Source organism: Trachinotus anak, unplaced genomic scaffold (genome assembly GCF_046630095.1).
Source record: "Trachinotus anak isolate AG129_WGS33_773 ecotype Australia unplaced genomic scaffold, CSIRO_AGI_Tana_v1 ptg000032l, whole genome shotgun sequence".
Lineage (NCBI taxonomy): Eukaryota > Metazoa > Chordata > Actinopteri > Carangiformes > Carangidae > Trachinotus > Trachinotus anak.
This window is the reverse complement of record NW_027273883.1, coordinates 15,920,414-15,932,742: the sequence shown is the minus strand read 5'-3', so window position 1 is coordinate 15,932,742 and position 12,329 is coordinate 15,920,414. Positions and strand designations below refer to the sequence as shown.

The following is a 12,329-nucleotide window of genomic DNA, read 5'->3' as shown; positions in this document are numbered from 1 at the left end:
TGGGCTCTGTCTGACAGCAAACAAGCCTGGCAATGCATACAGTCATACAAGTCATACAGATCTTTGACACAGTGCTCTCTCTGTCTGTGCAAGGATATTTTGAGGTACAGTGGAATGGGACTAGGGGAACCAGAAATGGTTAAACATGCAGGGAATGCCAGATGGTGAAATAAATGGAAGTTTTTATCCTTTCCATATATTGTAACTAAGGGTTAGGGGGGCAAACACTGGGGAAAAAAATTCATGTGGAGCTGGAAATTACTGAGGGTCAGTGGTACTTTTAGTTCACAGAAACTTGCTCTTGTTCTCTTTTTCTCCACTGACTGGGTGTCATATGTGACAGGGACATTACCACCTTTGCTCAATTAGCTCTGGGACTCTTTACATTTGTTGCACATGTGAAAATGATTTTGCCAATTTCATTTTTGCTGATAAATGTCACTGGAGATTACTGTAATACTGGAGATTGCTGTAATGCTGGAGATTGCTGTAATGTCCTTTTCTAGTTGGAACCAAAAAAACCCAAAACAAACAAACAAAAAAACAAAAAACAAACAAACAGTGAAGACACAACGAAACATGAGAAGTTTTATCTTCACAGAGAGTGTGTTTCGTAACAGGCTGTGCCAAGTTGCTGCAATTGTTAACATTCAAAGAATACAAGCAATGATATGCAGGTTGGAAAAGGAATGAGGTTGACGGTGTGTGTGCCACACAGTAATGAGGGTGGGGAACTTGCCTGTGCTGGATGGGAATGCGTTATATTCTAGTCTTAAGTGTATAATCATAGGGTTTGGGTAAGTGCACCCTCACATTTAAATGTTTTCCTGTCTGGTGCTGATAAACACCTATGCTCATACATGTGTAACGGAGCCTGGTACCTCCCTTGAAAGTCTCCATTCTGAGAGATTGACTCAGCAATGATGTGCAGTTTTGCAATGTTGCAGTGAGAGTGTTGAATGTTTTCAAATATTTCTTACCCAAACCACAATCATAGTGATACAGATAAGCCACTGACCAGATTCTATTTCATAACAGGATTGTAAGATAAGGCTTTCACACAAAATTGGGCTTTAAAGATATTTTTATTCTTTGAATATTTTTAAATTGTGCATTTGACTCCCAAACTTACAGGGTTGTATAGAAAATAGTAATAATGTCAAGAAACATGTGTTATGTGTTAATAACCATGGACTAAAGGAAAACCAGAAAAATGTAAATGCTTTCAGTGTCATAAGTGACACATCACTGATAACTGAAACTGCTGACACTGTTTCACATTTTCCGACCACATCAGATTTGCCTATGCATGACTACCATTTATGGAAAAAGTGAAAATGTTAACACCTTCATATCATGTGTTGCAACATAGCATCATACTATGTTTTTCCAGGCAGCAGCTTGCTGATAAGCAGACATCCTATCTACATGAGTAAGAACATTTACACAATAAAATACTACCGGTGAAATTCTTTCTTTTAATGTTTTTTATTCCGCAAAAATTCTTACCCAAGATGATCACGTGCTCAACATCCTTAAAAGTGAAGGTAACTTTGTAGTTCATTTAAAGGCAGCACACATGCCACATCCAGTAAGTGATTGTGTAATAAGACTATTGCCAAACCAAAAATAACAAAGAATACTTAGAAGAGTTTTTACTTACAAAGAATGTATAGAGAAATTACTCAAAATCGCCTGGAAATCACTCTGTCAGAAAAAAAACTCATAAAAGAAATAAACAAAAACAATGTGTGCTGTCTGAATGCATGTTAATGGAGGGAAATTCCAAATGTCAATATTTGCAATTCAAATTTGTCTCCTCTTTCAAGCTATTTCCCTCAGTTATTTTCACAGTATTGAACTGTAGCGCTTTTCTGTTTAAATACTGTACATTAAACCACTGGGGAAATGTAACACATGTTTAATGTTTGAGGTGTACCTCTGACGATGGGAGACCTTGGGAAAAAGGAGATAAGAGGACTAAAATACCTGAAACTAAGAGGGTGAGGGCACATTAATCTGCCAGCCAAACAGACAGGAGGCATGAGGGTTTTCCTTCTTCTGACTCTCTTCGGAGGGGCAGGTATAGTGTTGATCCTGGAAAGGGTCTGATTATGGGACTACAAGTGATACTAGAGATGTTTATATGTTTATAAGATTAATGATAGATGAATTAACTGATTTTATGTGTTTGTTACTTCTTTAGTTGCCCTGGAGGAAGATGACAAGATTGTCGGAGGGTATGAGTGCCCAAAAAACTCTGTGCCCTACCAAGTGTCTCTCTTCACTGGGTACAACTTCTGTGGTGGGACTCTTCTGTCTGATGAGTGGGTGCTGTCTGCTGCACATTGCAAACCAAAGTAAGACAGATTATCACTAACCTGGTTTTACAGCAGCTGCCTAACACTGAGGGATTTTTGTATATTGTGCTTATATTGTGTCTTTTTCATTATTTTATGACTGTGAATCCCCCTTGGCGTTGAGTCCTGGGGCAGAGGCATCAATGGAGCTAACTGACCTTCATGATGTGTTTAATTCGTTCAGGTCAAATGTAGAAGTTCGGCTGGGAGAGCACAACATTTGGGAACATGAGGGGACGGAGCAGTACATTATGTCTGCCAAGTTTATCCGCCACCCCGACTACAACTCCCGCACACAGGACAGTGATATCATGCTTATCAAACTGAGTCGCCCTGCCACTCTGAACAGCTTTGTGCGCCCTGCAACTCTTCCTACAAAGTGTGCCAATGATGGAACGATGTGCAAGATCTCTGGATGGGGCAGTCTTCGTGCCAGCAACGAGGGCTGTGAGTTAAACAATACAATTGATAAATACAATTAATCATGACATCCTCTTAGATTGACTGCAGCGCTGGGTGGGGATATTGCGGTTTTCTTTATATTTATCAAATAGGAGGTTTGGGTGACCATAAATGGTTTTATGTCTTCTTTTTTCTCACATCGAGTATAGTTTCCTAAGGGGAGTGTTCTTGGTCCAATCCTGTTTTCTTTGAACATGCTCCCTCTTGGTGAGGTCATCCACAGACATGGCATTTCTTTTCATAGCTATGCAGATGACACACAGTTGTATCTTCCTGTTCAGTCCACCAACACCAGTATGATGAGTTCCCAACATGAATGCCTGTCAGATATTTAAAACTGGATGTCATTAAATTTTCTTAATTCTAATAAAACTGAAATCCTTGTAATAGGGCCCCAAAAGGTCACCACTCAAATGCTTCCCTCCACTGGTCACTTATCTCAGTATGTAAAGCCTGTTGCAAGAAATCTTGTTGCCCTGTTTGATAACAAGTTAAATTTTGACCAACACATCACTAAGCTTATAAAATCGTGTTTTTATCACCTCAGAAACATTGCTAGGATATGATGGATCTTAAATTTTCATGATGCACATACAGTTTTACATGCGTTTATCTCCTCACACCTTGATTACTGCAACAGCCTTTTCTCCTGCCTTAACCAAAAAGCTTTAAAACGACTCCAGACTGTATGAACCTCAGCTGCTAGGCTTTTAATAGGAACCAGGAAATATGATCACATCACACCTGTTTTTGGCTCCCTGTATGTTTCAGGATTGATTTAAAATTTTTATTCATTACTTTTAAAGCTCTTCATGGCCTGGCTCCAGCATACATTTTAGAACCTTATAAAACCTATGTGCAATTTGAGATCATTTGGCAGTTGTTTGGACAGAACTTTTGCCATCAGGGCCCCAAGACTCTGCAACAAGCTGCCTGAGGAAAAGGGACTGTCTGAGTCAATGTCTTCTTTTAAATCTCTCCTAAAAACATACTTTTATTGCAAAGCATACCCTGATTTTAAGTAAAGATCCTGTTCATTTTATTTAATTTTAAATCTTGTATCTTATTCTGTTCATTTTATTGTATTTTATTGTTTATAATATTTATATTGTAATTTTGTTGTGAAGCACTTTATACTATGTTTGAAAATTGCTAGATAAATAAAGTTATTATTAATATTGTTATTATTAATATTGTTATTATTGTAAATGCTGGATATGTAATGGTTTTCCATTCCATATTTACACATAAAAACACAAAATCAATCATATTCTTTTTCTGTTTTTTCCAGCAAGGTACCCTGATAAGTTGCAGTGCCTGGATGCCCCTCTCCTGAGTGACGACACATGCTTTAATGCATATCCTTTCCAAATCACTGAAAACATGATCTGTGCTGGCTACTTGGAGGGAGGGAAGGACTCCTGTCAGGTAATATAGAAATCATGGCTAATGTTACACAAAACATAGTGTTTGCATGTATCAGTGAAGAGTACAACATCTTTCATCCTCAGGGAGACTCCGGGGGTCCCATGATGTGTGACGGAGCGCTCCAGGGAGTTGTGTCTTGGGGACATGGATGTGCTCTAAGAAAGAAGCCGGGGGTGTACACAAAAGTTTGCAATTACATCACCTGGATCAAGAACACAATGGCATCTGGCTGAGCAGCAAAGATATTAAAGAATTCACATGTGGCAACTTCAGTAAAGATGTGCTGTGTTTACAGTGTGGTTTATACAGGTCTTTTAGTGGGTCATTAGAATACCCCATCCCTCCCCACCCCCCACCACTCACACACACACACACACACACACATATATACACACACACACACACACACACACACACACACACACACACACACACACACACACACACACACACACACAGAGTAGCTATTACAAAAAACTCTCATCCAGTTACATTATCGTAAACTGATAGCTGGGTGTTTTGCCCAACAAGTAGTATGTGTGTGAGTTTGTTGTGACACAGGCATAATTCATAGCTTTGCTAAGCATGACTGTAAATCAAAATGGCAAGTATCTGGGAATGTAATATACTGTCTAGCTGCCTCACTGATATTTGGCTCTACAAACTCTGACTCAGAATGACTTTACAGTGAATGGGCAGACATTTTTCTTGCTCAAAGATTCCTCAGTCAAGCACAGAACAGTTGAGGAACAAGCCTGACTTTTGCAGTCCGTCACCAGTAAATCACCAAGGCCAGAAAAAATCTGCTGCACTGTTCTCTGTGGGCTGAAATTGCAAAACATGTTACACACATTGGCCACACTCCATAATCAGTGGTATTCACCCGGTTGACTATTCAGAAACCTTTTATTTGTAGTTCTTTAAAACTACATGAGATTACAAATGGAGTTGTATAGTGTCTTGGTTCAACCTGATTATTATTGTTAATGTACTTCATGTTTAAGTAAACTGGATATGTAGGTGGACATTTATTGCACCCTTAAATAAGTAAGTGTACTGTGCATTCTGAATCCCTTTGTAACATCTGTGCGAAAAGGCACAAACTGCCAAATCAAAAAGCATCAGGTGCACATATGAGAATATCCATCATAAAACCTCACAGTGATTTAAGTGGATTTTGGTTGCCTGGGTGTGGTAGAGAGAGGAGTGAGTCATCAGGCATTTACTTGACCAGTGAATAAAGACTGGGGCCTAACGAGGTTTCTGAGGACTCATAGCCTATGTATGAAAAATAACTCTCATCGCCATCAAGCACACTGCATGCTGCACATTTTTTTAAATTTTTTGAAAACATGGCCTCGGACAGGATGTTGGTTCTGGCAACACAGATGTCTGTGTTTCGAATCTTGCAGAATTCCACAAACCACGTTTACGAGCTACTTTTAAGTTATGGTGCGATGGTAAAAAGAGCCCTTATCCTTCTGCAGTGTCCTTTACTGTATACGCACTTGATGTGGCCACAGATTTATGCTGTTGAACCCTCAAACTCAATCATTTCCAGCGACAAGTCAGAACAAACCAGGAGTTTAGCCAAGTCCTTTTCATATAAATAAAAATAAAATCAAAAGAAATTAGAAGCAAATAGCCAACAACTGGCCTGAATGAATATTAACTGAAAAATAATAGTATGTGAAAAGATTCAATGTTGCCTATAGGAACAAAACGTAACTATGGGTCATAATTATCTGCTCCAAATACGACCTATGGGCTTGTTTTTTTTACTGGAGGACAGTCTCAAAAAACACATTACACATACAGATCTCATGCAGAAACCCCTACATGTAATAACATATCCAGTAAGACAAGCCAGTTCATCGTCCCTTTAACACTGGCACAGCCTCCCTACATGACATCAGCTGCCTGATGGCTTCTATTTGGGTCCGACATGAAGCGTGTTGACGGTCAGGCCAACTCCTGTGGCTAAGGGTGTGGACCCTCTTGAACAGATTTCCCTGTAAAGGAACTCTACAGGGATGTAATCACGGTTAAGTCGGGACAGTGGCAGCAACTCAGAAAACCGTGTGGGGCAGCTTTTGTCTTTTGAAGTCAGAGATTAGTGGCACAGAAAAGAGACAAGACTTCCTATTACTCTGTGACACCAGCTTCGACTCTTCTGCTACCACCCTCACTCCTTCCTCCCCCCTTTTTTTGGTCTTGTGCCGTTTCAAATAGGAACCACCAGAGGGCAGCATCCAACTAGCTTGATTCTTGATTGTAGCCTCTGAAGTTTCTTATCGTTTTCTCCTTCAAGATTAATGTGATTTAATATCTCAACATTCTGTTCTATGACTGCACAGTTTCTGCCAAAAAGGAATAAACTTTGATCTGCATTTTTAATCATATACAGTATGTTCAAAGAAATATCTCTAAGGTACAGCTGGTGAATCAGAGATATAAAATAAAATAACGTTAAATGAAATATAGAAATAAAATAATGTTTGGTCTTGGTTAAAAAAAAGAAAGAAAGAAGGATCAGTTAAATCTTTTAGAAGTAAGAAGAATGAGAAATTGTCAAAAATATAGAGGTAATTTTTGGTGTCTACTGTTCCACTGGTATTCTAATGTCTTTTAGGTTACTTTAACTCCTGGTCCTGGTTTATGGCATGATAACTGCCGAGAGATCCACTCTGAAATTGTGGAAATCTTGGCTGAGAGAACTGATGGGAGTCCTACATGTAGAGAGGCTATCTATTCAGTACTGTATTTATCCATATTATTTGAGTAAACTTTGTTTGCCTGTTTTCAATTATGTACACCATAAAACAATGTTAAACAAACAAACAAAACACACACACACACACACACACACACACACACACACACACACACACACACACACATATATATATATATATATATATATATATATATTTAAATTTATTTATTTATATACATATATGAGAGAGAGAGAGAGGGGTGACAACGTGAAACATCCCTTTAACCCAATGGATCGACTGTGCTCCACTGCTGAAGCTCCTGCCATGAAAAGTTTGGGGACCTCCTCCTTTGTGAAACACTTATGTAGGAGGTCACAAACTGCACATCTCCATGGTAAAGAAAAAACAAAGCAGCCGTCTGCAACTCGTACATTGGTATCCCGAGCCAGCGGGACCACCGCCTTCCTCCTGACGCATGGCTGAGTCAGCGGGGGCGCGCGTAAGTGATAAACGAAGAGCGCGCACATGGCTCCATCCCGTCTTCAGCCTAGTAGACTATAAAGCCAACAAAGTTCAGGCCAGGTTGCCAGACAAGAGAAACACCGAGTGGATGTCTCGCATATTTAAAGCCAGGGGACCTTAATATCAGGTAGGGCTGAAGATTAAAAAAAACTTTGTCATGTGTTTAGTCATGTTTTTTTTTTTTTGTTTGTTTTTTTGCTGTATTACTAAACTGCAAAACTTAAATATTCCTATATACGGTTTAATAAAATTTTGATATAGCTTATAGAAATGGTTTGTATTTTAAATTAAAACTAAATGCGTAGTGTAGAATCATGGCATGTCTTTAAGATTAAAAAAATACGAATTTAAATATAAACAGATTTCAGATTTCTGCTAGTGGTAAGATTTTTTTAATGCTTTAACTACATAGCCTATACATTCATTTACCCCTTTAACTATTCATTATTCGGTTATTAGTTAATTTAGTCAGATTAAAAGTACAGATGGTATCTCTAGCTTTATGCAGTAACCATACAGAAACTTTTTTTCTGTCATAATAAGATATTGTGCTTGTTTCTATGGTAGTGTGGTGTGGTGTTTTAGCTCAGCTTGTAGCTAACCTGCTGTATTTAAAATTTTTTCAAATAAGAATTTATGAAGAATTATTTAAACTATAACAAAGCCTGAATAAAACATGATTGAATACATTAGAATAAGTAAAAAAAAGTTAAAAAATGATAGTGTTTTGGACTATGTCAGCTGTTCCTGCTAATGTCACCTGAACTGTTTTACACGTGTTTTTACACAATATTGCATAATTGTCAGTGATACACATTCTGAAGCTGACGGTCTGGGGTGCTTTTAAAAATAATACAGCTGGAGCTTAAAGCATTTATAAGCCTGACAGCTTCTATAATTTTCCAAGTTGTATAGTTTGTTAACATGTTTTACAACAGTCCACATAAAACAACTATTTAGTACACCCTTTCTCCAAACCTAACTACCATGAGTGTATGTGTACATTTTTAGTATGACTACAGCCAATAGGAAACCATACTTTACAAATCATACTAAGATGTGTTGTCTTTATTTGTTTCTAAGGTGAAGAAACAAAATGGAGCTGAAACCTTTGTTGAAGAAGCTGGGCTCAATAGTCCGCACCATCCTCACTTTCCTCTTTGCTCTCTTGGTTCTGGGTGTGATGGTTTGGGCCTATGTTAAGGGTTTTCAACTAGTGACCTCCCTGTATGGAATCATCTCCTTTGGCTTTTATGGACTACTCCTCTCCCTCCATGTATTGGTCCAGAGCCTCTTTGCCTTCTTAGAACACCGGCGAATGAGAGCCCGCACAGATCCATGCACCTTTACCAAAACCATCGGCTTCACTATATCAGCTTACCAAGAGGACCCTGACTATCTCAGAGAGTGCCTTAACTCCATCAGGGCTCTCAAGTATCCTCCTGAGCTGCTGCGCATCATTATGGTGGTAGATGGAAACTCAGATGATGACCGATACATGATGGACATGTTCAGAGAGGTGTTTATGGACCAGGATCCTGGCTGTTATGTGTGGAAGAACAACTACCATACATGGGACCCCACCCAGGCCCAGCCGGATGTGGAAATGGCCACAGCAATGGGCCCAGGAGGGGATGCTGATTATGTTGTAGGAGAGGATCCACAGAGAAAAGAGGTAGAGCGCTTGATCCAGAGCAAGAGGTGTGTGTGTATCATGCAGAAATGGGGCGGCAAACGGGAGGTGATGTACACAGCGTTTAAAGCGCTTGGATCATCAGTCGACTATATACAGGTATCTATTTCTATTTTGTCATTTATATTGCTGAGGTATTTCTTCTGCTAAGATCATTTTAAAGAAAATGAAATGGTAATGTTGCACAGTTTTTTCTGACATGAATCTTTTTCTCCTTTCCAAGGTGTGTGACTCAGACACTAAGCTGGACCCTCTGGCCACAGTGGAGCTGTGTAAGGTGCTGGAGAGCAACCCCAAGTACGGGGCTGTTGGAGGAGATGTGATGATCCTCAACCTGAAAGACTCATACATAAGTTTCATGAGCAGTCTGAGGTACTGGATGGCTTTCAACATCGAAAGGTCCTGCCAGTCCTTCTTCAACTGCGTGTCCTGCATAAGTGGGCCTCTTGGTAAGAAAAAAGTGTTTTCTCTGTGCTCAAGTGCGTCCAGCAGCAGCAGCTGTCATGGCTTAAAAGCAGTGTTGTAACCCATTGTAACTAATATTTCTTATGTGTTTGTTGTTTCTTGAATTGCTCCATGAAGGTCTGTACAGGAACGATCTCCTCCAGCAGTTTCTGGAGTCTTGGTACAATCAAAAGTTTCTGGGAACTCACTGCACATTTGGTGACGACAGACATCTCACCAACCGAATGCTGAGCATGGGCTACGCCACAAAGTAAGAACCCCTCTTAACATTGTTACGTGCATAAATTACAAAGGACATAATAAACGTGAGTTGATATTACAATGTTAAATGTGAAAGGTTTCATGGGTCTTTATTTATTTATTTAATTTTCTTCAGATACACAGCCCGCTCCAAATGCTACACAGAGACACCTGCTCAGTTTCTGCGCTGGCTCAACCAGCAGACTCGCTGGACGAAATCCTACTTCCGTGAGTGGCTTTACAATGCAATGTGGTGGCACAAGCACCACCTCTGGATGACCTACGAGTCCATTGTCTCAGGCATTTTCCCCTTCTTTGTGACGGCCACCATCATCCAGCTGTTTTGGACTGGCACTCTGTGGGACATCCTCTGGATCCTGTGCTGCATCCAACTGATTGGCCTAGTGAAAGCGGCTTACGCATGCATCCTGCGTAGAAACATGGTGATGGTGTTTATGTCCCTCTACTCAGCTCTTTACATGACCAGTCTGCTCCCTGCTAAGTATTTTGCCATTATCACCATGAACAAAAGCAGCTGGGGGACATCAGGCAGGCGTAAAATTGTAGGGAACTACATCCCACTTCTCCCTCTGTCAGTGTGGGTAGCTATTTTATTGGGTGGGCTCATATACACAATCTACAAGGAGAGTCAACTGGACTGGTCAACCCCAGCCAAGATAATGGAAACTAAGTTTCTTATCTTTGGCTGTGTGGCCTACGTATGCTACTGGCTGCTTATGATGTTTCTCTACTGGGTGTGGTTCCGCAGGATATGTAGGAAACGCTCCCAAAAATACACAGTGAATGTGGTGGCCTGAAGTGACCGGTGAAGAACTAAGAGGAAAAAAGTGGATTTATTTGAATTTGACAATTTACCTTATTTTATTAATTTGATTTCATTTATTTATTTCATTTCATATTTTAGTAACTGAAGGACAGGGGCGTTTCATGCAGCTAGTAAACCAACAAACTGCAAGAAAAAAAGGGGAATAAATATTGGTAATCTTGAAATTGATAATGTCCATATTACCAAAGCATTTTTAAACAAGTGACCAATATATCACTAATATATAGGGACAAATGCTTGATTTATATGGAGATGTTGTTGCACATTTCAATGTAACTGTTCTGAGGGCTTTTGGGCTCATGCACTTCTCAGGTTTCTCTCTGTCAGATGATGACAGAAGAGACGACCTTCAATCGGATATTTATTCATGATATGTAAAGATGGGAAAACTGCTATTTATGTAACATTTCTTTTTCAAGGGTGTCAGTAAGGAATCTGGGTTTGTTGTAATTTAGAAATATTAAGACCACATGTTTACGTATGTGTGTGTAGATTACATTAACAACACAAAGAACTCCACTTACAGATGTGTCACTTTGCAAGTTTAGTGACTATTACTTCAGCACTGTTACTGTTATTGCACTGGATCCTGGACGGCACTGTCTGCAATGTTGTAGATTTACTTGAAAATAGAGAAAATTGCAGTTATAGTATTGTGCTGTGGGTAAAATGTACAAACTGGAAAAAAGATGCCGTACCTCGATGAGAAAACTGGACAATGATAATGATACTGTGGCTGAGGACCAAAGCTGGAGTGACTTATGAAACAGTGGGGACAGATGTTTCATTTAATATTGTATTTAATTGCTGTATACCTACCTTTGTGAAGTATGGGTGTACTTTGTAAGATGCACTTTGTTTAATTTTGTATAACTGAGGAAAGTGAACAAAAATTTTGCCAGTTTTCTATATATTTTCTAAATAATATGCATGTTTTAATGGCTGAAAATTTTCTGAAAATGTGAACAAATTGATGGTTTTGGGAACTTGTGAAGAGATGAGAAATAAAATATTTTTCTAACAAGCAGTGTCCTGTTTTCTTTGGATCAAAATCACGTTATTTACAGAGAACAACAGAATATTTGACTATAAATAAGTTATATTGCAAAGAAAAATACAAGGTTACATAATACAGGTGACACTAATTTCAAGGAGAAACATAACATCAGCTCAAATTAGGCATTCTTCTTTCTGTGTTAGCATTAGCATAGTTGCTAACACCTGAGTGACAACAAGATAGTGGTGCAAGTCCATAGTGTACAGAACTGAAAGTCACAATTTTGACAAGACTGCGCTGATAAGAAACGTGTAATGATGTGTGCATGTGTACAATACTAAAATCAGATTTGGGTGCAAAGTCCATCCACGATAAAAAAACAAAAAAACAGAAGAATGAAAAACAAACAAACAAAAACTTGTGTAATGACTCATATTTGTTTCTATAGATTTGGATTTTGTCTGATTGTGACTTCAAGACAACCACTATTACTAGCCCTGAAATTGGTCATAAAAGAATGTGTGATTGTGATAGTGTAAGCTCTCACTGTGTTGCTGGAGGCTTTTACACCTGCTAGAGGACACTAACTGTGGGCAGT

General features: G+C 39.1%; 2 protein-coding genes across 3 annotated transcripts; both read left to right on the top strand.

Annotated features, from left to right (window-relative positions):
- The first annotated feature begins 1,934 nt into the window (after positions 1 to 1,934).
- LOC139613813 (trypsin-3-like) lies at positions 1,935 to 4,527 on the top strand. Its single transcript, XM_071470729.1, has 5 exons — positions 1,935 to 2,083; positions 2,207 to 2,360; positions 2,545 to 2,807; positions 4,114 to 4,250; positions 4,334 to 4,527. Exons 1-5 carry the CDS (start codon positions 2,044 to 2,046, stop codon positions 4,481 to 4,483), a joined length of 744 nt encoding a protein of 247 aa, XP_071326830.1. The 5' UTR covers positions 1,935 to 2,043; the 3' UTR covers positions 4,484 to 4,527.
- Positions 4,528 to 7,346: 2,819 nt separating this feature from the next.
- Positions 7,347 to 11,758, top strand: has1 (hyaluronan synthase 1). 2 transcript variants are annotated; one of them, XM_071470680.1, is made up of 5 exons: positions 7,347 to 7,616; positions 8,573 to 9,281; positions 9,406 to 9,631; positions 9,765 to 9,897; positions 10,024 to 11,758. In XM_071470680.1, exons 2-5 carry the CDS (start codon positions 8,586 to 8,588, stop codon positions 10,703 to 10,705), a joined length of 1,737 nt encoding a protein of 578 aa, XP_071326781.1. In that variant the 5' UTR covers positions 7,347 to 7,616; positions 8,573 to 8,585; the 3' UTR covers positions 10,706 to 11,758. The 2 variants fall into 2 exon arrangements, with proteins under 2 accessions (XP_071326781.1, XP_071326782.1); XM_071470681.1 differs by lacking the exon at positions 7,347 to 7,616 and adding an exon at positions 7,808 to 7,870.
- Positions 11,759 to 12,329: the final 571 nt, after the last annotated feature.